The sequence below is a fragment of the Amphibalanus amphitrite genome, unplaced genomic scaffold (genome assembly GCF_019059575.1).
Source record: "Amphibalanus amphitrite isolate SeventyFive unplaced genomic scaffold, NRLGWU_Aamphi_draft 000557F_arrow, whole genome shotgun sequence".
NCBI lineage: Eukaryota > Metazoa > Arthropoda > Thecostraca > Balanomorpha > Balanidae > Amphibalanus > Amphibalanus amphitrite.
The window spans coordinates 101115-127380 of NW_024882051.1; the positions used below are offsets into that span (position 1 = coordinate 101115).

The 26266-nt window shown below is 64.0% G+C and overlaps 1 protein-coding gene across 1 annotated transcript; it reads left to right on the top strand.

Moving 5' to 3' along the window:
- Positions 1 to 203: 203 nt before the first annotated feature.
- On the top strand, positions 204 to 25706 carry LOC122393838 (myotonin-protein kinase-like). The gene is made up of 10 exons (XM_043390250.1): positions 204 to 518; positions 6727 to 6807; positions 12924 to 13121; positions 17782 to 17948; positions 18444 to 18554; positions 19056 to 19151; positions 20766 to 20857; positions 22047 to 22227; positions 22474 to 22665; positions 23177 to 25706. Exons 1-10 carry the CDS (start codon positions 320 to 322, stop codon positions 24770 to 24772), a joined length of 2913 nt encoding a protein of 970 aa, XP_043246185.1. The 5' UTR covers positions 204 to 319; the 3' UTR covers positions 24773 to 25706.
- The last annotated feature ends 560 nt before the right edge of the window (positions 25707 to 26266 follow it).

Sequence of the window (26266 nt, forward strand, 5' to 3'; positions counted from 1 at the left end):
TCCGGTTTCCGCAGTGGTGCGTGTGTGCAGCAGTTTCGCCCCTGTGCCGCTCCCACGCGCGGGTAACATGACCTTCCGAGCGCCGGGCGGGGGGAGTTTTCACGTGTCCGCGCGCGGTCGGCCCAATTCTCCCGAGCCCCACCAATCAGGTGGTCGGGGCCGGCCGACCAGCTGATCGGCCGCCAGTCGGCCGCTGACGCTCGGAGAGGGAGGACCGCGCGGCGCGCAGCGGCGGACCCAGTGAGACGTGTGGGCGAGCCGCCAGGGCCCAGTGCCGGCAGCTGACGGACTGAGCAGGCGGCTGGTGGTGACGCCCGCCATGCCTCAGGTGGCCTGTCAGAAGTTCACCGTGAGCAGGGACTCGGTGACCCGGGCGGCCGCTCGCGCCGCACGGTGGAAGAAGCTGCCCACGGACCGCGGGAAACTGAGTGACAAGGAGAGCGGCTTCGAGTCGAGTCCGAACAGCCCGCGGGCTGAGTCGGGCCTGGAGCACGCCCAGCACGCGCCCGGATCGCAAGGTATGTCCCGCGCCAGCTGCATGCCTATTGCCAATGTTCTGTGCTCAGCCGTTTGTCTTCAATCGCCGACAGTTTTGTTATGCTGTGACTGTGTGGTGCTGTGCCCTGGTCCTTCGATTCAGCGTGGTGTTCTCGATTTGTTCAGCGGATACCGGACTCATCAGAACAATGTGTGTCCTTGCTGAATGGTTCTACGTAGGTGAAACACAGCGAGACCGCTGCCCTGGCTCTACTCTGCACTGGTTGCGCGGTACTCGGCTTTTTCGGACATATTCTCATTCGTGCTTCTATCCCTCATATGCTACTGGCGCTGCCCTATTAAAGGCTAAAGCCATTATTTTTCTATTTAGAAGACTCATCGAGAAAGACTGCAGTGCAGTAGGCGTGATTAATTATATTAGCGGAAAGCTTTACCTTTGAAACGCTCATTGCGAATAATCATACCTATGATTGGGACATTCCTTTTTAACCTTCATGGCCATGGAACGAAACTGCGTTGTATGGAGCTTTCCATTAGTTTGAGTATCGATCAAGGATAACACCTGTCATCATTATTTCTTCTTGTTGTAAGGGGCGGTCTCGACTGTGATTTTCCACGGCTCCGAGTTTCCATCGGTCCTGCTCCCATCGATCGGGTCACCTGCGTTCGAGCACACCCCTTCCTCTGCTCTGCAGAGGAGCGCTCATCCCTCATCGCTCTGCGCGCGGCAGCTTTTGGCTGAAGGGCTGGGTCGTTGTTTGTCGTGGCTGGCATTGTCAGTGTCATCATCTGCTCAGTGATGACACTGACACTACCTCCACTCGTTAAGTGTCTGTTCATTAGTCAGTGAGTGAGCTTCCCGAACTGCCGCTGAGCGGAATAGGCGCGGCCCGACCTCAGCGGAACTCACAGCGGGTCTCAGCGGAACTCACAGCGGGTCTCAGCGTAACTCGCAGCGGGTCTCAGCGGAACTCGCAGCGGGTCTCAGCGGAACTCACAGCGGATCTCAGCGGAACTCGCAGCGGGCATCAGCGGGACGGGGGCGACCTCAGAGGCGGCGGAGGGGGGGGGAGGGGAGGGGAGGAGAGGGGAGGAGAGGAGAGGGATGGCGCTGTTATAAGGGTGGTCCTCGTCCAGAGCTAGTATGTGCCAGCGACAGTGGGCGCGCAGCAGAGACAGACGAGCGCCTAAGCGTGGTACTCGACCCGAGGCACGAAACAGCTGTTCGCAGCCGTTCAAGCTGCTGTTCCTCATGAGATGAAATAAATACTTTGATAAATTCAAAGGTTTTTATTGTTACTGGTCGGAAAAGATAGTTCGGATAAGATAGGTATTATTAATCATTACTCGGTGAATAATCGCTGTATTTCAGCAATGATAAAAATACCGTCTCGGACATATCCCGTTCCCAGTCTCGGCTGACGCGCGGACCGCTGTGAATCCGCGCCATGGCGCAGGTCGCCGGCGCGGTGGCGGTGCACAGAGTAGCTCATTGTCGGACCGCTGTGAATCCGCGCCATGGCGCAGGTCGCCGGTGGCGGCGCACAGAGCAGCTGATGTCATTGGTGCTGCTGTCCACAGCGAGGCCGTCTCAAGTTATCACAAGCATACGTTATCTGCTGTTATCGGCACAACACACGACTGAAGCGCCATACCTCTGCGGCTGCATTGATAAGGCCAATGATGCACCGGCTATCGGCGTGCATAGGGACTATTTCCGTGAGCACTCTGTCAAAGACGAATACGAATGAGACCTGAACATCGCGCGAACTTTGGTCTCTCGAGCCGTGTGAGGCGGCTCGGGCCTCTCGCCCTGCGTTTTGTCCCAAGGTCGCGCTTCTGCGCGTGACAAAGCGTCGGCATGACTTCGTTTCTGGCGCCTGCACGGTCAGACGGTCCGGTCACTGTTGGCTCAGGTCCGGTCACTGTTGGCCCGGGTCCGGTCACTGTTGGCCCGGGTCTGGTCACTGTTGGCCCGGGTCTGGTCACTGTTGGCCCGGGTCTGGTCACTGTTGGCCCGGGTCTGGTCACTGTTGGCCCGGGTCTGGTCACTGTTGGCCCGGGTCTGGTCACTGTTGGCCCGGGTCTGGTCACTGTTGGCCCGGGTCTGGTCACTGTTGGCGCGGGTCTGGTCACTGTTGGCCCGGGTCTGGTCACTGTTGGCCCGGGTCTGGTCACTGTTGGCCCGGGTCTGGTCACTGTTGGCTCGGGCTCAATCTGGCCACGGGGACGGGTGCCGGAGTTCTGGTGCCGTAGGTCAGTCAGTCGGTCGGTCCCGGAGGGACTGTAACAGGTTGACGTTTCACTGAGATGCTATCAGGTCACCCGACCAGTGGGACAATGTAGCAGGTCACCCGGTTGGTGGGACACTTTATCAGGTCGGCCGGTTGGTGGGGGCCCGGGCGGAGTGTCTTCTCCCCTCGACTGCCTGGTGACCGACTACAGGAGCTGGTCTCCTCCGGGGACCAGCCGACGTCTCAGTGATGGCCAGGTCCGGGCTGACGGTAGGTCCGGCTGTAGGTGGGCCGTTTCGGGCCGGCCAGCTGCCCCCGATATCCTGCCGACGCTGCAGGTCACACTGGGTCACGGCCGCGGGCTGGAGCGACCCGGGCCGCGCGCGTCTGCAGCCGCCCAGACCGGGCGCCGCCTCGCTGCCGGTCAGATGTGGACCCTCACGGCCTGTTCGTGGCCCCCGAGCGGCGGCCGCCGCGATTGTGCAATGTTCCGGGAGCTGCAGTGCCCTGTTTCACCGTCGACTGGGTTGCAGCGTTTGCAGTAACTCGGTGGCGGAGTGACCCAGTTAGTGAGGTCGCACTGAAAACTTTTTTACTACCTCCTGGAGAGTTCATTTTCATCAAACCCGCAAGATAATAGTATATTGAAAGGGTAACTCGCTGCTACCATTATGTGCATAGTAACGGTACGTGGTTAATATGAACTTATTCGCCAGCGAAGAGTATTATTACCATGTAAATATCAATATTACTCTCGCGATCCAGAACATCACGAAAACTCTTTCCTCCTGGGTATCGTGACTCGGGTACAGATAGTCGTTTCATGCGTGGATCTTGTTTACCCTCGTGAAGATGATATTTGAAATGGAAACAATCAGCCAATCAGAAACGAGATCGGCCGTTTGCGGTTTGAAGGCCGCGCGCATCTGTCAGTTTTCGGCCGTTGGTCTCCGAGAGCGGATGTGAGCAGTGTCGGTGCCGCGCGGCGTGGCCGTTGGTGATTGTGCTTGTGTGTTGTTCATCGCCTATAGAGCCTCTGTGGACATTTTATTGTAAGTACCGATGTGCTAGAGCATTGCGTGCCGTTGAGTGGTGCTAATTTGACCTGGTTAACAGGACCCCGTGCACGGCCACGTGGCCTAGTGTTGTGAGTACGTACATTAATTTTGTTGTGATGCTACAAGTTTATGCATTTTGTTGGTGACTTTGAAAAAGCCTTGCACTGTAGTGATCCAGTCTCATTATCTCACGCAGACGGGCGACCACCCAGGACCGCCGTCGCTCACTTCAAATATTGTGCGCTCTGCCTAATCCAATATGAGGGCGCTGAATGTCTTGTATTCATATTCAAATTGCATTCAAGTTGTATCGTGGTGTTTATTTACCGCTTGTGCATTGCTGAACGCTTTGTATAAATTTGTATGAATAAGTGAAGAGTCTCACAATGTTCATGGTTGGTGTGCCCCTCGTATTGTTTGTACGGAAGCCAAATATACCTACATTGTTGCTCTTGAAACATTTTTTTTTTTTAGTTGGTGAGCTCCGGTTAACAGAAGCTTCGTGAAGCTTCTGAAGGAAGCGTCTGTGGGTCTGTTACCATCCTCTGGGGGGTTTACACTAAAGGAAAGAGTAAACATTACCATGTGACAAAGGGTAAGCCATAAAAATATACTCTCTGTAGGAGGGTAAAGCACAGAGTAGATGATGCGTTACTCCCTAAAAAAGGGTTCCGTTAAAGATTTACCCTTTCAAAGAGTGTAACCCAAAAAATGTTACACTCTAGACAAGAGTAAATCAAAAGATTTTACCATTCATAAGATGGTAAAAAACGTCTGTGTGTCATGTTACCCCTCCCTGGCGAGTTTACTCTTCATGAAAGAGTAAAATTTACCATCTGGAAGGTGGTAAAAAACGTCTGTGTGTCAAGCTACCATGCTATGGCGGGTTTACCCTTCAGAAAATGGTAAAAAAGTTTTCAGTGCGTGGCTGGCGCTGGCTGTCTTCGAGGTAGTGAACGCTGAACACCCTATCGAGGCACTGAACGGCTCAGGGCTCGGAAACAATTATAAGAATTAGAAACTGCTCGGACCGAAGTCCCTTGCCGTCGGTGATCGATCGTTGAAGGTCTTCACGAAGGAGATTGGCGGGAGAGCTGGGTGGACGATGGGGAGTTGCTCGGAGCCGCGGTCACTGGCTGTGCAGACTGAGGGCGTCTGAGCCGGCGGCGTCGAGGACGGGCGGTGACTCGCCGGGCTCGGCTGGCCACGGCCCGGCACCGTTACCGCCCGCTTCCTGCGGGGCCGGGCCACCGCCCCCGGCCCCGGCCCCGCGCCGCCAAACTGCCGGCCGGAACAGACGGCCGTCGTCGCTCCGAGTCCGGTCCTGCCAGTGACAGCAGCCGACTCCATCTCAGCACACGAGACCCGCCCGCCCGCCTGTCCTCAAAGCTGCTGATCCGCACACTGGCGGCGCCCCGGCCGGTCCCGGGTGAGCGGGCGGCGTCAGTTCCCTACCGGGCCATCCCACGCACTCCGTGCTGCCGCCGGCGACTGGGGCGTGCCTGGGGCGACAGAGGGCCGCCGCCGAGCCACACCTGGGGCGACAGAGGGCCGCCGCCGAGCCACGCCTGGGGCGACAGAGGGCCGCCGCCGAGCCACGCCCGCCGCCGAGCCACGCCTGGGGCGACAGAGGGCCGCTGCCGAACCACGTGCCTGCACCTCTCTGGACCAGGCCGGGCCGAGTCAGCCAGTGCTCGGACGGCCCTGTCACAGGAGCAGCCGCCGCGCTGTCAGCTGAGCTGGGCCGGCCGTGCCCCGGTCCCGGCCGGGCGGGTGGCCGCTGGGGCGCGCCGGGAGCGGTGACATGGGTCAGACGGCCGACTGGTGAGTGGCCGGACCGAACGGTCCCGACCCGGGCCGAGTGGCGCCGTCCGGCCTCCGCAGCCGCCGGAACTGCCAGAGCCGGGCCGGCGGCGGCCTCAGCAGCGGCTCGGACGGCATCAGTGGCGGCCCGGTGCGGCGGCTGTCTCGGGCCGTCCGCCGGGTTCATGGCACTGGTGCACCGGGCGCTGTGCACTGCGGCCGTCGACCCCCGGCGCCGCCCGGGCCCACAGCCGGCCGGCGCCGCGCGCCACACATCGCCGCGCCGGCAAACTCGGCCGTCGACAGCGGCAAAAACGGCGTGCCGCCGCCGCATCCGGCGCGCGCCACGTGGGCCGGCACTCCCACGGGGCCCGGCGTGCCCGCGAAACACGGCCGGGTCCGGCGGGCGCCGGCGCTGGGCCGCTGACCGAGTGGCGCGCTGACGGCGCCGCCCGCCGACCGCCGACCGGTGACGGCGCCGCCCGCCGACCGGTGACGCCGCCAGCGAGCGTCAACGACCGGCAAGGTCGAGCGTCCCTCCGCCGCGCCGGTCCACCGGAGCGGTGGTGAGTTACTCACCTCGGAGGCTCTGAGGTGAATAACTCACGATCTGCAGCTGTGCTGTGGGCATTACCGCCCAGAAAACCCGCTGCGCCGGCCGGCCCGCCTGGGAGTCCCCGTGCCGTTCCGCGCCGTAGGTACCGTTTTCGTACCGTTTCCGTACCGTACCGATACAGCAGCTCAGCTCAGTCTCCGGGGCCAATGCACTCGGCTCTGGACGGCCCACCTACATGGGCTGGCTGATGTTGCCGACCCGATTGTATGCATTTGGTGTGCACAGTGCACACATTGCACAGTTTCACTTAACATTGCACACATTGGTTGGATGCTGGAGCTCTATTGCATAACTTTTTTTCTGGTGGAAAGAGATCAATGCATGTTTTAGTGTGTGGCTTCCGTTTTAGCAGTCATCAAAACTTTAACGTCCGTTGTTCACAGTTTTGTATCCATGCAACACTTAATAATCGTCAGAACGGCATTAAAAACCAAAAAGTAATACCTAATACGTCAAGTACCGAGTTAGGGTGGGTGTGTCGCTGACACATTCTGACCTGCTCCTCTCACCGTTGCAGAGTTGGCGCTGCGCGGGGCGCAGGAGCAGCAGCACATCTCTCTGGACTGTTTCGAGTTCATCAAGAAGCTGGGCTCCGGCGGTAAGTAGCCACCATTGCGCTGCCTTCCTCCCGACTGTTTGTGTTATCGGCACACACTGCAGCTGAGCACCTTGTCCGGATCGTTGGGCCCGGGCCGCGCTGCACGGGCCTTTCTCCCGTGCCCCGCCTTCTACTGTGCTTGTCCGGTGCTGTCCCTTCTGTCTGTCCGGCGCTGTTTGGGCTCGCTGTCCGGCGCTGTACCTTCTGTCTGTCCGGCGCCGTCTGGGCTCGCTGTCCGGTGGTGTCTGGGTTTACTGTCGGGCGCTGTCTCTACTGGCTGTCCGGCGCTGTTTGGGCTCGCTGTCCGGTGGTGTCTGGGCTCGCTGTCCGGTGGTGTCTGGGTTTACTGTCGGGCGCTGTTTCTACTGGCCATCCGGCTCCGTCTGGGCTCACGGGGTGTGTTGTATCGCGGTGGGACGGCCGGCCCCCGTCAGCCACGACCAGCTCCGTCCGTCCGCGGGTCGCCTGTGCAGAGAGGTGGACGGAGGCTGCCGCGGCAGGTCCCCAGTGCTGGTCTGGGGCCCGGTCCCTCCCCTCCGCGTCCTACAATCTACACTCTACAGACACCGCCCGGGGCCACGGAAGGTAACGGACTCTACCGCCACTCCCGCCCGTCGACCTGGCGGCGGGACCCGGCGGACCCCTTCCGTGGGCCATCCTCGCCCCGGGCGGCGGAAACCACTGGGATCCTTCCACCCCCGCCTTATGACCCGAGGCGGCGGAACTCACTGGGCCTCTCCGGCACACACATAGACACCCTCACCCGAGGCGGCGGAACTCACTGGGCCTCTCCGGCACACACACATACACCCTCACCCGAGGCGGCGGAACTCACTGGGCCTCTCCGGCACACACACATACACCCTCACCCGAGGCGGCGGAATTCGGCAAGCCTCCCTGTGGCAGTGGTGGCCGGTGGGGCTGGGCAGCGGGCTGGTTTGGGCGCTGCCGCCGGCCGCCGCGCCGCGCTGGCGAGCGTTGACCCCCCGAATGTCGGCCAGTGTACCGGCCAGCGGCCCGGCCCGGCCCGGCGCTCCCCTGAGCCGCCAGTGGCACGGCACGGCCGTGGTCACTTCTCTGAGCCGCCGGCCGCCCATCCGTGGCTCCGCTGCGGCAGCCGTGCTGGAGGGATCGGCTCTGCTGGTGGGGCCGATGGAGAGGTGCGCAGCTCAGCAGGGGTAAGGGCTGGCGCGGCCGGTGTCAGGAGTGTTTTTGTGTTATGTCGGCAGAGCACAGGGGGCGGGAGGTAACACGCTGCAGAGCACAGGGGGCGGAGGTAACACGCTGCAGAGCACAGGGGGCGGAGGTAACACGCTGCAGAGCACAGGGGGCGGAGGTAACACGCTGCAGAGCACAGGAGGCGGGAGGTAACACGCTGCAGAGCACAGGAGGCGGGAGGTAACACGCTGCAGAGCACAGGGGGCGGGAGGTAACACGCTGCAGAGCACAGGGGGCGGGAGGTAACACGCTGCAGAGCACAGGGGGCGGGAGGTAACACGCTGCAGAGCACAGGGGCGGGAGGTAACACGCTGCAGAGCACAGGGGGCGGAGGTAACACGCTGCAGAGCACAGGGGCGGGAGGTAACACGCTGCAGAGCACAGGGGGCGGGAGGTAACACGCTGCAGAGCACAGGGCGCGGAAGGTAACACGCTGCAGAGCACAGGGGCGGGAGGTAACACGCTGCAGAGCACAGGGCGCGGAAGGTAACACGCTGCAGAGCACAGGGGCGGGAGGTAACACGCTGCAGAGCACAGGGCGCGGAAGGTAACACGCTGCAGAGCACAGGGGGCGGGAGGTAACACGCTGCAGAGCACAGGGGCGGGAGGTAACACGTTGCAGAGCACAGGGGGCGGAGGTAACACGCTGCAGAGCACAGGGGCGGGAGGTAACACGCTGCTGGTGGTGCCGGCTGGTGATGTGGTGCTGGGCACACTGTGCACTCAGCACTGATCACTCGGGTACTCGGTGACCGTCTGGGGCCGTGCGGCGGGCTGTGCAGGTGACGTGCGCTGTCCGTCCGTCCGTCCGTCCGTCCGTCCGTCCGTCCGTCCGTCCGCGCTCTATTCTGTCGGGTGGAGGCGCCAGGCCCAGCTGGGAAGTCGGGTGGAGGCGCCAGGCCCCTGTCTGGCGGTCCTGTTATCGTCTGAGTGGGGCCGCGGCGGCTGAAGCGGCCGATCGGGCAGAGTCGAGCGCCCCGGCGTCACTAACTCCAGTGTCGACATCGGACATTTCACGACTGGGGGAAGCCTGGGCCTGATAAGCACCAGACTAAGGCATATAGGCACCCTCAGGATCTGTTTTGGCTTAGAGGAATGCGGCTGTTTTCTTGTCCGGCGCTCAGATAATGCCTTCACGACAATCGAACAGAACGAAGGGCTCTGCCGTAAGACGACCTAAAGTCGATGGTATGTCCCGTTGTCACTTGCTGTTTACGAATTCGCGATATGGCATACGACGGTAGGACGGACCGCACAACTTCTGACAATTCTGACAGAGCGCCTCAGCGCGAGGTAGAACGTCACGCAGCCCGGCGGCGCCGACTACCAGCGGCGGGGCGGGCGCAGTGGGGTCCCGATCCTCCGCGCTCCGCTCCCGGCCACAGCGGCCACGCGCGCCACCGGCTGACGGAGGCCGCCCGAGGCCATCGCTCTGCCTCCCCCGGCCCTCTGCCCCGCCCGGCGCCCGGCAACAAGCCGTGTGCGTGTGCGTCGGCGGAGCAGCCGGTCAGGCCGCCGACGTCGCCCGGCCGTGCCGAGCGCGGTCGATAGCTGAGGCCTGAGGGCGCAGAGCTGCAGCGGCCAGTCACCGGCACACAGGTGACACACAGGTCACGGACAGGTCACGGACAGGTCACGGGAGACACAGGTGGCAGGCCGGACACCGTGCAGGTCTGACGGTGCGCACGGAATAGCTAATATAGTTAAGACCAGGTCGTGATCAGAATTCACGAGTTAGTCAGAGTTCAGATGCGTCCCGTCACCAGCGGTACACAATTCACATGGACTGAACACGACACTGAAGAATCTAGTGTCTGCGCACACAGGCGAGCGTTTGTGGCGGTCCGACGCGTTCGTTCCGGAATGTTCGATGGGCTACGCAGCTCGAGCGGCAGCCGGGCTGGAGGGTTACATCATCCCAGCTGTGGGCCAGTGGCCGCGTCAGGCGCGGCGAAGGCACCGACCCGCAGCCCGGCGCGGCGGCGGGCGCAGCCGTGGCTCGTTGTCGGGCCAGCGCGCCGTGCGGCTCTGGTTGGCACCTCGCGCGGCGCCCGGCCGGCCGCTGCCAGAGTGGCGCTCCCCGCCCCTCCCCACCCCCAGTCAGCTGATTGCCGGCCGGCCGGCGCGGCGGTGACGCGGCGGACGGCCCGGCGCGGCGGATGATTCGGCGGCGGACGGCCCGGCGCAGTGGGTACCTATATGAGTCGGCGGCCGGCAGGTCGGCCGGTCGCGGAACCTCCCTGATTCACCAGTTTCCGGCAGCTCGTTGGGCTGTATGGCTGATCACGTGTCAGACACAAGGGCAGCAGTCCGCCTTCAGCCGGGCGCCGAGCTGGTGCGCCGGAAAAGGTTCCCCTCAACTGGGGAGGACGGGACTTACCGTGCTGAGAGGTACGCGCCGGCAGGAACCCCGTCCCGATCGACAAGCGGTGCGTTGTGGCGCTGCCGGGGAGGCCCGAGTCTCGGGAAGGGGGGGAGGAGGGACCGTGGCGTGAGCAGACAGACGGGCGAGCGTTCAGTTTGTTCCACCGACCGCTGGCCACAGCAGCTCCACGGGCAGTGTCCGCTGGGTGCGGTCCTGTCTCGGTGGATCCCGCCGGCTCTCCCGGTGGATCCCGCGGTCTCTCTGTGGATCCGGCCGCCGCTGTCGGTGGATCCCGCCGGCTCTCCCGGTGGATCCCGCTCACTTTTCGCGGCTGGGCGCAGCCAGACCCGTTGTTCCGGGCTCGTCTGTGTGCGCCATGGCCCCTGGACAGTGGGCAATGTGAGTATAGTCGGCCGGCGTTGCAGGGGACTCCGATCTGGGACGCGCCGCCCGCCTGCGTGCTACTGCTGCTGCATGACCCAATTTGCCCCGCCGACGAGCAGCCGGACGGCTATTTAAACTCGGTCGATGACAAGGACGAAGGACATGGTCGGCGCGGTGACGGAAACTGTGCGCCGGCCAGCTCCGGCCACCTCCGGCCACCTCCGGCCACCTCCGGCCAGCTCCGGCTAGCTCCGGCCAGCTCCGGCCAGCTCCGGCCACCTCCGGCCACCTCCGGCCTGCTCCGGCCACCTCCGCGTCCCTCGGAACTCCGCGGTCGCAAAGCGATACTCATTGTACGAACACCATGTAGTGAGCGCGTATTACCCGCCAGGGCCCGCAGTGAAACAAGGTCCGGACCGCACAGCGGTTTTCCTTCTTAATTCTGATCTTCTCGGTTTTCGCCTGACATGCGGGCATACGATAGTTTCCGAGTGACATCAGCTTTCATCGCACATAATACGCTTCTCGATCGCTGAGTGACGTGGGCAATGGGATCCTGCAGAGTTGAATGTGGCAATTTTGTCGGATGATGGGGGTTCGCTGCTGTGGTGTAAGCTGTTCGACGTCTGACGAAACACTCCGTCAGGTGAATGGCCTGACTCGGTGCGTACACGTAATGGATCCACCGTTACGTAATGGATCCACCGTTACTTTGCGCGGTACTTATAAGACAGACTGTACAGTCTGTCTTAAAAGTATCGCGCAAAGTGACGGGATCCATCAAGCCTGACCTAGGAAGGGCCTGCTATAATTTGAAAGTCACCGAACCTATTGACCTGGGGAATGGACGAGGATGTCAATTGCTTGGCTGACTCAAATTTAGCAGGCCCTTCCTCGGTCAGGCTTGATGGATCCACCGTCACTTTGCGCGGTACTTTTAAGACAGACTGTACGTACATAAATGGTGCAAAGGAGCGAGGCTGCTAGCAATGTGGGATCACCATTCACCGTATCCTCTCTCTCTCTCTCTCTCTCTCTCTCTCTCTCTCTCTCTCTCTCTCTCTCTCTCTCTCTCTCTCTCTCTCTCTCTCTCTCTCTCTCTCTCTCTCTCTCTCTCCTCTCTCTCTCTCTCTCTCTCTCCCTCTCCCTCTCCCTCTCCCTCTCCCTCTCCCTCTCCCTCTCCCTCTCCCTCTCCCTCTCCCTCTCCCTCTCCCTCTCCCTCTCCCTCTCCCTCTCCCTCTCCCTCTCCCTCTCCCTCTCTGTCTCTCTCTCTCTGTCTCTGTCTCTGTCTCTGTCTCTCTCTCTGTCTCTCTCTCTGTCTCTCTCTCTGTCTCTCTCTGTCTCCCTCTGTCTCCCCTCTCTCCCCCTCTCTCCCCTCTCCCCCTCTCTCTCTCTCTTTCTTTCTTTCTCTCTCTCTCTCTCTCTCTCTCTCTCTCTCTCTCTCTCTCTCTCTCTCTCTCTCTCTCTCTCTCTCTCTCTCTCTCTCTCTCTCTCTCTCTCTCTCTCTCTCTCGTCATGGGTAGCGTGGACTCCTGGGGACTCACGTTAGGTACTGCAGAGTGCGGACCCGTCAATTTTTTCCAATTTTCCCACCATCTTTTCTGACACGATGAACCTGTTATCCCATCTGCACCATCCCCTCTCCCTCCCCACGGGCCGGCCGTCTGCTGCATCGTATGCCCTCCCTCTCCCCACCTCTCCCGGACCTCCCAGCTGTTCCTGAGCTCTGACCTCTTCCAGCTGTTCCTGAGCTCTGACCACCTCACCTGTTCGTGAGCTCTGACCTCTCCCAGCTGTTCGTGAGCTCTGACCTCTCCCAGCTGTTCCTGAGCTCTGACATCGCCCAGCTGTTCCCGAGCTCTGACCACCTCACTGCAGGCCGTCGGCATGAAGGGACATCAGCGTTGCGGGCGGGGTACGGCAGCGTTGCGGGCGGGGTACGGCAGCGTTGCGGGCGGGGTACGGCAGCGTTGCGGGCGGGGTACGGCAGCGTTCTGGACGGGGTACGGCAGCGTTGCGGGTGGGGTAAGGCAGTGTGTGCTGGTGCAGAAGTCTGACCCCCCCCCCCCCCTGGCCGTCGGCAGGGGGTACGGCAGCGTGGTGCTGGTGCAGAAGTCTGACCCCCCCCCCCTCCCCCCGCCGTCGGCAGGGTACGGCAGCGTGGTGCTGGTGCAGAAGAAGGGCGGCCGCGACCACCGCGCCCACTACGCGCTCAAGATGACGGCGCTGAACCGGGCGGCGCTGGTGGAGCGCGACATCCTGCCGCGCCTCCAGAACGTACCCTACACGCTCGACCTGGCCTACGCCTTTTTCGACGCGCGCCTCGGCAAGGCCTTCCTCGTGCTGCGTGAGTACCGCCTGTCTGTCTGTCCGCGCTGTCCGTCCGCGCTGTCCGTCCGTGCTGTCCGTCTGTGCTGTCCGTGCTGTCCGTGACGTCTGTCCGTGCTGCCCGTGCTGTCTGTCTGTTCGTGCTGCCCGTGCTGTCTGTCCGCACTGTCTGTCCGTCCCTGCTGTCCGCGCTACTGTCTGTCTGCGCTGTCTGTCCGCGCAGTCCGTTCGTGCTGTCCGCGCTGTCTGTCCGTGCTGTCCGCGCTGTCTGTCTGTCCGCGCAGTCCGTCCGCGCTGTCCGTCCGTCACGTCTGTGTTACCGGTGACGGTGCCGTCTATGTCGGTACCAGCCGCGCGGACCGGGTCGGCTGTGGTGACGCAGTGCGAACGGTGTGCTCTGAGCCGTTTTTGTGGAAGCCGCTGTTTCCGGGTGGCGGCCTCGGCCAAATCGATCTGACCCGTGGCGCGTGATGCTCCGTTCGCTCCGCCAGCGCAGGGTGATGACCCGGGGTAGCGGGCCCTCTTACAGGCACTGCACCTTTGACCGTCCTCTGACACACACGGAGGGATGCCCGTCTCGGGACCCTCCCCTACCCTCCCCCCTGAGCCGGGGCCGGGCGCTGTGCACGTGCACGCTGGCGGGGGAGCGGGGAGGGCGCCGGCCGGCCGTCGGCCCACTCCCCGCGCCGTTCGATCCTCGGTCCGCACGCGGCTGTCCCCGTCGGCAGAGACGCCGGCGGCCATCGACCGGCGCACCTCTGCCCCATCTGGGTCACAGGCGGCCACCGGCGGACGGCCGCCGCCACCAGCTGATCGGGGCTGCTGCGTGCCGAGTCCGAGAGCCGTCAGCTGCACCGCCACGGCCGCCACCACCAGCTGATCAGCGCGTGCCGAGTCTGAGAGCTGTCAGCTGCACCGCCAGCCCATGGTGGCAATGGGTGCAGTGCACGAGCCGGACTATTCGGGCTTTACCGACGCACACCGCCTAGCGGCAACATTTACACACTTGACGTTTTTGTTTTCACATTTCATTTCATGTTTTTTTTTTTTTCGATCGGGACCTGGCCTATCGATCAAGGTTTTTCGTATTATGAGTCGTGCGGAGCCGGCCGGCCGGCGCAGGGACATCTCGGGTCACGGGACTCCAATCACGCCGTATTTCGGCAAACAAAGCCCAGCGCTGCGGTGACCTCGAATCGACCGAGAACTAACCTCTTTGTGCGACCGCCTGCCGTAGGAGACAAAGAGACGAGCTGGTTTTTCACTTGGCTCAGGAGGTTTGTGGAAAAAGAGTGCCGAAGTGCGCAGCGCAGCTACGCCAGGAGTCAGGGGGAGCGTCGTGTCTGTCCGCTGTCCACCGTGCTCTGTCGTGTCTGTCCGCTGTCCGCCGTGCTCTGTCATGTCTGGCCGCTGTCCGCCGTGCTCTGTCGTGTCTGTCCGCTGTCCGCCGTGCTCGGTCGGAGCTGGCCGGGCCGGCGGCCGCGCGGATTCCCTCTGGCTCGGTCGGTCGGTGCCCTCACGCACCCGGCGCTCCGACAGTAGGTGCGAGGTCGTCCTGTCGGGGTCTGTGACCCGGCCGTTATGCAAGGTGCGCAGCGTGCGGCGGCGCACCCGTGTCGGCGCTCACAAACAGCTCGGCAGGCCGACCTTGGCTGCCGAGCGGGCCGCCGAGCCCAGGGTCGGTGCGCCGCGCCCGAGACGCGGCCAAAGTCGAGACCGAGAGACCGAAAAAAAAAACGCCCGTCGTGGCGGCCGGGAGTGTGACGACGTCATCGGTCTGTCGAGAGACTGGGCTGGGACGGGCGCGGAGCTGGCTCGGGACGGGTGCGCGGGCCACCTCAGACCACCTCAGCCCCCCCCCCCGCGCCAGGTGGCGAGCAGAGCTCACCTGTGTTCGCAGAGGCCAGAGGCCCGCCGCGGGCCAGCAGGTGGCAGCGAGGCGGCCAGTCCGCTCTCAGGCCGCTGGGTGGGTGGGCAGAGCGGCCACAGGCAGAGGGAACTGGCGGCTCGCTGACCCGGCCGGCTGGTCACACCCAATACCTACACCCCACAGCCCGCAGTCCGAGTCGGTGCGCGGCGCTCCGGCCTGCCGGGAGGGCGGAGCGGCACGGGAGGGGAGCCGAGCCGGCCGGCCCGGCAGTGCAGCGTTCCACCGCTGGCTGTCCGGCAGTGGAGCGTTCTGTACCGCTGGCTGTGGCGCCGCCTGGGCTCCTGACACGGCCGGTGCCCTCTGGACACGCGGTCTGGACCAGGGGCTGTTTACGGCCAGCTGGTCGGACGCGGCGGGCGGTGCGCCCCGTCCCCCCTGTTCGGGTGACGCCGGTCAGAGGTCGCCGCTCAGCCGGCTGAGCCAGTGGCCACTATCCGCGCGCCGCGCCGTCCCGTGCAGTGCCGTGGTGTAACCATATACCGAGCCGAGATGTGCAGCGCCGTTTCCGCGCGCGGTCAGTTTCCTGTCGCCGGTGACAGGACGGTACAGTGGCCCATCTTTATCTGATAGCGCCTCCATGACCCGATCTCCACGAGGGCTGCCTAATTGGCTTCTCTGCCCCCGCGGTCGCTCATTCTCGGGCAGCGCGTTGAACGGATATAGAACAGTAGGCATGAGGTTCCAGGAAGCAGCGAGATAAAATGAGTTTCCCGTAACCAGATCCGCGCCGCCATTTGTGTCACGTCATTCGATTTATAATTCTCTGCAGTCCTGGACACCGTTCACTGGGCAATGGGCCTCTCCTTGACATTTAATTGTGTGTGCAGTATGCACTGTGCGGCGGCCTGCTTCCACTCTGTCTGCGCAGCTGCGGCCGGTGTCAGTCCCTCAGTGCGGCCGGTGTCAGTCCCTCAGTGCGGCCGGTGTCGGTCCCTCAGTGCGGCCGCGCGGTTTATGTCGGTCCCTCAGTGCGGCCGGTGTCAGTCCCTCAGTGCGGCCGGTCCCTCAGTTCGGCCGGTCCCTCAGTGCGGCCGGTCCCTCAGTTCGGCCGGTGTCAGTCCCTCAGTGCGGCCGATGTCAGTCCCTCAGTGCGGCCGATGTCAGTCCCTCAGTGCGGCCGATGTCAGTCCCTCAGTGCGGCCGGTGTCCCTCAGTGCGGCCGGTGGCGGTGTCAGTCCCTCAGTGCGGCCGGTGGCGGTGTCAGTCCCTCAGTGCGGCCGGTGTCCCTCAGTGCGGCCGTGCGGCTTATGTCGGTCCCTCAGTTCGGCCGGTGTCTGTCTCTCAGTGCGGCCGTGCGGCTTATGTCGGTACCTCAGTGCGGCCGGTGTCAGTCCTTTATGTGCGGCCGGTGTCAGTCCCTCAGTGCGGCCGGCCGATGTCAGTCCCTCAGTGCGGCCGGCCGGTGTCAGTCCCTCAGTGCGGCCGGTCCCTCAGTTCGGCCGGTGTCGGTCCCTCGGTGCGGCGTCAGTCCCTCAGTGCGGCCGGTGTCAATCCCTCAGCTGCGGCCGGTGTCAGTCCCTCAGTGCGGCCGGTGTCAGTCCCTCAGTGCGGCCGGTGTCGGTCCCTCAGTGCGGCCGTGCGGTTTATGTCGGTCCCTCAGTGCGGCCGGTGTCAGTCCCTCAGTGCGGCCGATGTCAGTCCCTCAGTGCGGCCGGTGTCCCTCAGTGCGGCCGGCCGGTGTCGCTCCCTCAGTTCGGCCGGTGTCAGTCCCTCAGTGCGGCCGATGTCAGTCCCTCAGTGCGGCCGGTGTCCCTCAGTGCGGCCGGTGGCGGTGTCAGTCCCTCAGTGCGGCCGGTGTCCCTCAGTGCGGCCGTGCGGCTTATGTCGGTCCCTCAGTTCGGCCGGTGTCTGTCTCTCAGTGCGGCCGTGCGGCTTATGTCGGTACCGCAGTGCGGCCGGTGTCAGTCCTTTATGTGCGGCCGGTGTCAGTCCCTCAGTGCGGCCGGCCGGTGTCAGTCAATCAGAGCTCCCCCCTCCTGGCGGGGGAGGCGCTCGGACACAGCACGCGGACACCTGCGGGCCGGTCTGGGCGGGCGGCAGTCGGGGTCGGCCGGCAGCTGGGCGGTCGCGCCGCCGCCGGTCGGTGGTGCGGGCTCACTGAGGGGTGTGTCAGCGCCGTGCCGAGCCGGCTGCGCAGCTGAGCGAGCCGCGGGCCGGTGTCGGCGGCCCCCGTCGGTTCCCGGCCCTGCACACACTGCTCCACCGCCGCGGGCCGGTGTCGGCGGCCCCCCGTCGGTTCCCGGCCCTGCACACACTGCTCCGCCGCCGCGGGCCGGTGTCGGAGGCCCCCGTCGGTTCCCGGCCCTGCACACACTGCTCCGCCGCCGCGGGCCGGTGTCGGAGGCCCCCGTCGGTTCCCGGCCCTGCACACACTGCTCCGCCGCCGCGGTATGGAGCGTCGGTCGATGGAGGGACGGGCCGCGGGGAGCGGGTCGTCAGCCGGCCGCCGGGGAAGGCCGGAGACGCGGCCCGTGCCGGCTCCACCTCCGCTCCGGCCACTCGCCGCGCAGTCCCGCTGACGCGTCGCAGAATCAATCGGCGACCCCCGCATACCTACCGGGTAACACCCAGGCGAGATGCAGCCGCTCCGAATTACTGGTATCGCGCACCTGCATGCCTGACTCCGTTTCTAGCATCTCCCTGCTGACCAGCTGCTCCTTCTGACACTGGCGTTGTTGTGGCTGTGGTGTTGCTGTTGTTGGCCATGAGCTGGTGTCGCTAACACTGGTGTTGTGGTTGTTTTGCGCAGCGTTCGCGGCCGGTAAGGACCTGTTTTCGCTGGCCGGGCCGTGCACCAACCCCAAGAAGAAGCCCGGCTACCTGCGCCGCATGTTCCACCACAACTACATCAAGTACCTGCACCGGGTCCGGCTCATCCTGGCAGAGCTCTGCGTGGCCATCAGCTACCTCCACAAGGTAAGCGACCGCGGAGTTCAGTCACCTCCACAGGGTATGGGGCCACCAGTCACCTCCACAGGCCACAGAGTAGGGGCCACCAGTCACCTCCACAGGGTATAGGGGCCACCAGCCACCTCCACAGGGAGGGTAGGGGCCGGGAGTTCAGTCATCTCCATAGGGCAGGGGCCGGGAGTCCAGTGACGGTCCCACCTGACAGCAAAAGATAGGTATACATACCTACTGGCCCGGCCGTTAAATTTGCAGCTTCATTGAAGGTTCGACTCTGTTCGATCATCATTATTTTTCTTGATTTAAGTCTCGATAAAGGGGTGCACTGCTCATGGGGCGGTGTTGACTTCGTGTCTAAGTCTCGATAAAGGGGTGCACTGCTCATGGGGCAGTGTTGACTTTGCGATTGTGTCACATTCTATATGCGGCCTCGATCGGCGCCCTGTGCCCTGTCATATACAGTCGGCGAGTGTTCTCTCTGACCGACGGCTCCGCTGCCGGCAGCTGAACATAATGTACCGCGACCTGAAGCTGGAGAACATCCTGGTCTTCGGCGACGGGCACATCCGGCTGGCCGACTTCGGCCTCTCCAAACTGTTCGAGGACGGCGAGTCGGTAAGTCCCTCCCTCCCCTCCCTATCCCCAACTCTCTCTCTCTCTCTCTCTCTCTCTCTCTCTCTCTCTCTCTCTCTCTCTCTCTCTCTCTCTCTCTCTCTCTCTCTCTCTCTCTCTCTCTCTCTCTCTCTCTCTCTCTCTCTCTCTCTCTCTCTCTCTCTCTCTCTCTCTCTCTCTCTCTCTCCCTCTCCCTCTCCCTCTCTCTCTCTCTCTCTCTCTCTCTCTCTCTCTCTCTCTCTTCGGCTGGCCGGCTGGCCGCGGACGGGGCCCAATGAGCTGTGAGGGCCGCCCTGCCTCTCCACGCCAGGTCGCTGTTTCCCGGAAACTGATCACTATTGACCCTCATATTAGCCGCCGCCGCAGCCGGCGCAATATCATCGTATTAGCCGGGGACGGCCGGCATACGCCGGTCCCGACTCGGCCGCTTGAACCGACCCGTACTGACTGCTCTGACCGCCCGGCCCGCCGCAGTGTCTGACCGCCCGGCCCTGTCTCCGACAGACGCAGCTCACCGGAAAGACGGGCACGCCCGACTACATGGCGCCCGAGGTGCTGCAGTCGAGCGGCAGCTTCTGCGCGGCGACCACATACAGCTTCGTGAGTACCGACCGATCGCGGCGCCGCGCCCCGCCCCGCTCTGCCCGCCGCCCGCGCTCTGCCCCCAGTTCCCGAGCCTGTCCTTGTTCTCTGTATCTCGTCAGCCGGCCGGCTTCTCGGATGCTTCCATCGCGCAGCTGTCGGCTGTCGGGCTGCAGGACAGGTCCCCGGCGGCGGCAGGTGCGCTGCCACTGCCTCTGGTATACCGCCGCCGGCGCGCAGCGGGGTGGAGGGAGGGGGGGGGGGCGTCCGAGCTGTGCTGTTTCCAATGGGAGCGCTCGTCGTTCGGGCGGCCAGCCTGGCCCGGACGTCAGACCGGCGGCTTCAGGCAATGATCAGCTTACCAGCTAGGCGGCTGGGAAAATTCTGACCAGTCCTGACCTCAGTCCTGACCATATCTGACCCGACCTTGACGAGCATGTACTGACCATACCTGGCCCGATCTGGACCGAGCGAACCGACCTTATCACGACTTGAGTTCATCCTGCTCTCTGATTTGACCGAACCTTAGGTTCGGTCGTCCGGCCTGCCATCCCTAGCCCTCCCGGTGTTTCCATCCCTAGCCCTCCCGGTGTTTCCATCCCCAGCCCTCCCGGTGTTTCCATCCTCGGTCCGCCCGGCTCAGCGACCTGTTGTCAGGCGGCCGCAGCGGTCCGCTGCACGGCGGTGGACGGGGACGCTGCCTGCCGCGCCCCGGCGGCGTTTCCTCCCGGCCGACCGTTGCCAGCGCCGGTGGCGTTTCCTCCCGGCCGGCCGTTACCGGTGTCGGACGGTGGCGTTTCCTCCCAGCTGACCGTTGCCGGCGCTGACCTGGCCTGGGTGACCGCTGGCGCGCCGGCCACCAGTTGGGTCAGTGGGACGGCGTCACGGCGCACTGCGGCGCTGCGCAGTCGCCGACTCGAGTGTCAGCTGGACGGGAAGGGCGGCGGACGGGGAGGGCGGCGGCGGCGATCCGACGCTGGAGCGCAGACTCCGGTAGCGGGCAGATCCGGTTGCAACGGACAGTGCGCATTTTGGCCTCCTGCTCAGCATCAACGTGGGCAACAGTATACAGGTGTGTCTCTGAGAGACGATATTCGCAAAGGCGATTAGGCCACCCTGCGTGACGTCGCGTTTTGCCCCGGCCGCGGCACCCACCAGTCGGCGTCTGCGGCACGATTGGACTCTGGTATCGGCCGCGGCCGGGAAAAGTGAGAGTCGGAGAGCCGCTGACGCCGAACGGCGAGACTGTTCAGCCCCCCTGGACAGGACGCGCTATACAGCCTGCTGAGCCTTCTGGACAGGGTGTGCACTCACTCACTCAGGTGCACGCTGAACGCTGAAACAGCACCGCACGCTGAACCCGGCAGCAAAGCCAGTTGTGGCGCTAAGCCTTGCCGCGATCAGCGATCAGACGGCAGCCAGCCGGCCGATAGGTACTTATGATCAGACGTCCGTCAGTCGTCTTGTAACTAGTCAGTAATAGGGCCAACCTATCGGCGCTTAGGGGCGCGAATGATAGTGAGCGGATGGCCGGTACGAGGAGGGACTTTGCGCCGGCTCTCGCCCGCGCGCCGCGCCGTCCGAGTGGCTGCATCTGCTGACCGTGTGCGTCTGTCTGTCTGTCTGTTTCAGGAGGCCGACCTCTGGGGCCTGGGAGTGATCGCCTACGAACTGATCGTGGGACAGCTGCCGTTCCGGGGTCAGGAGATCTCCGAACTCGAATGGTCAGTACCCGCCTCCGTGGTCTCAATACATGGGTTCAAATGTACGTGCACTCTCTGAGCTCCTATATGTAGACCTGACACCGTATCCGTTTTGTCCTGTATCGGGTTCGGTTGTAGGTGATGTGGAACGGTGCAGCGCGGGTCCTGTTCTGCCTCTAAATTACCAATCTTGCACTGCTAATTATCCACGTGGAGGCCCGGCTGGCCGCGGAGTAGCAGAGTGACGGAGACCGGCGGACCCCGCTCTGAAGGTCACCCAGCGGTCCGGCCGGATCTGACCCGGGCCTGGTCACCGGTGTCCCGGGACCCGACGGCGTGTGCAGGGTCGCCCTGAGCTGCGTGTGAGCGCAGCGGAGCGGACGGGCGGCCGCTCGTCCCGGTGGCCCATGTCCCGCCGCTGCCCCCGGCCGCTCGTGCCAGTGGCCCATGTCCCGCTGCTGCCACCTCCCTCCCCCCCCCCCCGCTGGTGAAGGGATGGCGCGGGGCTGGCGCCTGCGGCCGAATCCCGCCCCTGCACAGTGGACAGTGCACCACAGTGAGCCGGACCGCCGCCGCCGCCGGACCGCCCGACGCCCCGGCTCAGTAAAAATAGCGGTCCGGCTGTCTCGGCGCGGCGCGGGTCCGGCTGTCTCGGCGCGGCGCGGGGCCGGCGCCCAGCGGCCACTTGGCCCCCGGCGGCTGCCGCGGCGGTGCGTGCGTCACACCGACTGACCCTGCAGTCGGCGGCGTCCACCCACCTCCCCTCCCCGCGGGTCCTACCCCGTCCACCCACCTCCCCTCCCCGCGGGTCCTACCCCGTCCACCCACCTCCCCTCCCCGCGGGTCCTACCCCGTCCGCCGACCTCCCCTCCCCGCGGGTCCTACCCCGTCCACCGACCTCCCCTCCCCGCGGGTCCTACCCCGTCCACCCACCTCCCCTCCCCGCGGGTCCTGCCCCGTCCACCCACCTCCCCTCCCCGCGGGTCCTACCCCGTCCACCCACCTCCTCTCCCCGCGGCCCGGCCCCTCAGTCACAGCCCCAATGTGGCAGAGCGTGACCGGTGACATGACCCTGCAGTTCCAGCGGGGCCGCCTCAGCACTGACACGCCTCCCCCCCCCCCCCCCCCACAGCGCCATCCTGGGCTGCGCCGTGGAGGTACCGCGCTCCTCAGTCGGTACTGACACCCCCTCCCCCCCCCCCACCCACAGCGCCATCCTGGGCGGCGCGGTGGAAGTGCCGCGCTCCTTCCTGGAGGAGAAGTTCGGCCGTCTGTCGCGCCAGGAGCGCGCCCTGGCGCTGGCCGCGCTCAGCTTTGTCAAGGCGCTGCTGCGCGTGTCGCCGCGCCACCGGCTCACCAACGACGACATCCCGCGACACATCTTCTTCCAGGTGGGTGACGCGTCCTCTCGGATAAGGACAGAGCCAGAGGGTCTGTGATCGTAATACTCTAGTGCGCTATCGTCTATTAATTTGATCGATGTCGTGAATCGCCTACTTTTGTTAGGTCATTTCATCGGCAACGGTTGGTAATAATTTCACGCTGTGCGCATTTTAGTCCCCAAGCGACACCTGCTTGGGACTCCAGTGTCCGGCGCTCGGTCTGACTCTAACCTGCCAACCCCCCGGCCCGGCCAGGACCTGGACTTTGAGCAGATCGCCACCGGCGACCACGACGACCCGCCGTTCGACATCCGACGCATCGACGCCGAGCGCGACGACTCACGCGAGGTGGAGCCGATCCCGGCCGCGTTCGCCGGCCGACTGTCGGTGGCCAGCAGCGCCAAGTCGCCCGACAAGAGCGGCTTCGACAGTCCCAGCCGGTTCGCCGTGAGTACCTACTGCACCGGCCGGCCGTCGCTGGTGGAGGGGGAGGGGCACCGGCGAGGGCTCAGCCGGCGCCATGTCCTTACAGATGTGTTTGGTCGAGACGAAGTCACGTAGTGTCCCTTCTCTTTCCTTACCGCAGTGGGAGCCGGCGCCATTTTGTTTTGAATGTGCTACGGGCCGTGCCGTTTTTGACCTAGCGTCGCCATTTTTTATCGTCCAATCGGACACGAGTACCTACCAGCCATTTTGTTTTCCTGGATGAAGACAGGACAGTGATACGCAGATTACCTAATGGTAATTCGGGGGAAGGTGTAGGTATTTCATGGCCCTAGCATCAGAGCTCGATAAAAGTGGTCGATATTGTAGTTGTCCTGTGTCTGAGCCCCACCTCTAACATCCCTGTGTGGCCGAGCAGCGGCCCTGTACCGTGTTTGTGCCGTGGTCGGACTGCAGAGCGCCGCCACGGCAGCGCTGCCGCTCACCGGCCGTCTCTGTCTCTGTGTGCCCGCAGAACTACCACTACGTGCGCCGGCCGTCCGGCTGGTACTTCTCCGACCTGGAGGGCTCCCAGTGCGAGGACAGCCGCGCCGACCTGCCCGACGGCGCAGGCTACGCCGAGGAGGCGGCGCTCGACCACAGCGCAGCCGAGGAGTCCTGCGTGGCCCTCGAGGACGTGCCGGGCCTGCTCGAGTACGAGGCCATCCTGGCCGAGGACACCAGCGTGGAGAGCGACGACCTGGTGCTGCTGATGCCCGGCGGCTGGCGGCCCGACCGCCACCCACACACGGACGTCGTCGCCTCGTCTGAGAGCCGCTCCGACAGCGCCATCGACGAGCGACACGTCGAGCACGACGCTGAGGCGGCGGCGCCTCCGATGGCCGCGTCCACGCCGGTCAAGACCGAGATTGAGTTGTTCCCGCGCGTGCGCGTGGTGCCGAGCCAGCCGTGCTCGCCGCCGCGCTGCTCGCCGGCGCTGCCAGCGGCGGCGCGCACCATGCCCAACCTGCTGCCGGTGGCCAGTGTCCGACGCCGGCTGCGACTGGACGAGGTGTCGCCGCCGCCGGCCGCGCGACGCGTCACCAGGAGACTGGCCGCCGCCGCCGTGTCCCCGCCGCGCCCGGAGGCCGACCACTCCGAGTCGTCGCTGTCGACGGTCCACCAGTCGTGCACGCCGTCCCGCTTCGAGCGCGACTCGCCGCTGTCGCCCTCACCAGAGAAGACGCCGCGTGCTGACCAGCACTCGCTGCGGCTCGAGGGCGACTCGTCCCTCTCCCAGTCAGCCGAGTGGAGCGGGGAGGCCTGGCAGTCGGTCTCCTCGGCCTACCAGTCGTGCACGCCGTCCCGCTTCGAGCGCGACTCGCCGCTGTCACCCTCACCAGAGAAGACGCCCGACCAGGAGCAGCGCTCGCCGGCGGCTGGCCGCGCCTGGGAGCTGCTCTCTCCGGCTGAACAGTCATGCACTTCGTCACAATTCGAGGGCGAGTCGTCCTTCCCTGTGACCCCGGAGAAGACTCTGAGCTCTGCAAGAGGCGCCGGCTCCAACAGAGGCTCACCAGCGGCTTCCGCATCGCGTTCTGTGATCAGAAGCTGGGCGCCCCCGCCCACGCCTCCGCCCCCGTCATCCGCCGAGCGGTCCTGGACGCAGGCCGAGCGGGATGCCGCTCTGTTCGTCTCGCCGGTCGGGATGCCCGCCGCCTCAGCGTTCGAGAAGGTCCACAACTCGGGGACGTCTGAGCAGCTCTCGGACGGCTCGGCTCGGCTGCACACTGCGCTCGGCCGGCCGCGAGGCTCTCCGGCGGGCCTTGCTGCGGCGGAGGCGCCGCCCCTGCGGCCCTCCATGAAACGCTCGTGGGTGTCGCCGTGGGACGAGGAGCCGGGGCCGTCGCGGGCGCGCCCCCGCCGCGCCGCCGCCGCTGCTGCCGCCGCCGCGCTGGCCGCCGACACCTCGCCGCACCTGCCGCCGAAGAAGAGGCGCCGTTTCCGCGCGCCGGAGCCGTCCGGGGCGCGGTGGCCGTCCCCGCTGGTCGGCGACGGGCCGCGCGTGGTGGTGGAGGCCGCCGGCCAGCCGCTGCCGGTCTACTCGCTGCGCAGCGCCGGCCGCCGGTGAGCGCCGGCGGCGGCGGCGGCGGCACCTCTGCAGCCGACGCGCCCTCTACAGTACAAAGGCTGCCGGCTGGCCGCGCTCAGCGCAGCTGCTCGGTGCGTTTTGTATGCGTGTGTGTGTAATTTGTGTTACGCGTGGTACGTGCAATGTTTAGCCTGCAGCGCCGTGTCCGTACAAAGAGGTGCTGGCGGAACCCCCATGGTCGCCTTGGTCCGCCCCACGGCGCCGGCTGTGTGATGCAGCCCATGTTAGCCCATGTGATGACGAAATGCTTAACAGACTGAGGTCTTTCACACGTAATCATGGTACCCGAGCTTTCCCGAATGACGTAGTCGAGTGAAGGAAGCGTGATCTTATCTTATCTAGCCAATTAGTCAACGGCCCCAGTCGTACACCAGTCATGCAGTGGAATCAGCCGACCGGTGTCTTTTACCGAGCCAAATCTCCATGTGAAACCAAAGCCAGAGCTCAGCCGTGCGCTATTGTTGCTCACAGAGGCAGTCGCGCGTCTGCCAGTGGTGTTCCGAGCCGCTCGGTCCGCCCGGCCGGCCTCTGAGGACGGCACAGAGCTCGCGGAGCGCGCACTATGAACGGTGCTGCGGACAGATGGAGCCGCGCGGTTTTTAATGTGATGCGGGCGAGTGTAATACCGAATGTTTCTATGTCTATACCACGGGTCCGAGTCCGAGTCACTGTCACAGGGTGTGTCTGAGCCATTTTCACGAGATCGGGCTGTGCCTGAGTGCTGGTCACCGGTGTGTGTGGGGGGGGGGGGGGCGCGCAGTCGGCGCTGTGGGACACCCGACTGGGTACGGGTGCACCCGTCTGCTGGCCAGACTACGGACCTGGAAGGCGCTGCCATCATCGCACGAGCATGGGTCATCTCTTGTACCACATTGTTGTATATATTTTCAATGAAAATATACAAAACTGACAACGAACTCTTTGGAAGAGGGAGAGAAGAATAAAGAAAAAGAGGAGAGAGGGGTGAGAGCAGAGAGAGGGAGGGAGACCAGAGGGCGAAGAGCGGCCAGGCGCGCACACAGGATTTTTGAATGGGGGGGGGGCACGACCTTCGAACTGGGCCCCCCATGCCGAAGGGCCCCCCCCCCAAAAAAAAAAATACGGCCCACGGGGCTATATTTCGGTTGGTTTGAAGCTTGAGCAATTGGTTTGTCAATGCACGGTAAAACAATTATTTCGGTACCAGCTTAATTTTCAAAACATATATATTTTTACGCTAGGCTGTTTTTTTCTCAAATGCGACTCAGAGCCAGTACATATACCTAAACATATAATTTATTACGTAAAACATTTCATTAATAAACATTTTTGCAGGTCCCTCAGAAATCAACCCCGGGCAGCGACTGACTGCCGGCCGGCCGACCGGCCCCGGGTGGCTAGAAGCAGGGGCCGGTCACTGTTTGGCCCAGATGTGTAGGAGCGGGAGCAGCACTCCTTTTTCACGTATATTCGCATATTTTTTAGGCACATCGA

Bases quoted from the DNA above. Each gene is read 5' to 3' on its own strand.
- LOC122393838 (XM_043390250.1), top strand. From the start codon at position 320: ATGCCTCAGGTGGCCTGTCAGAAGTTCACCGTGAGCAGGGACTCGGTG. The intron at 519-6,726 runs GTATGTCCCGCG...TCACCGTTGCAG, and splicing joins GCACGCGCCCGGATCGCAAG to AGTTGGCGCTGCGCGGGGCG. The intron at 20,858-22,046 runs GTCAGTACCCGC...CCCCACCCACAG, and splicing joins GAGATCTCCGAACTCGAATG to CGCCATCCTGGGCGGCGCGG.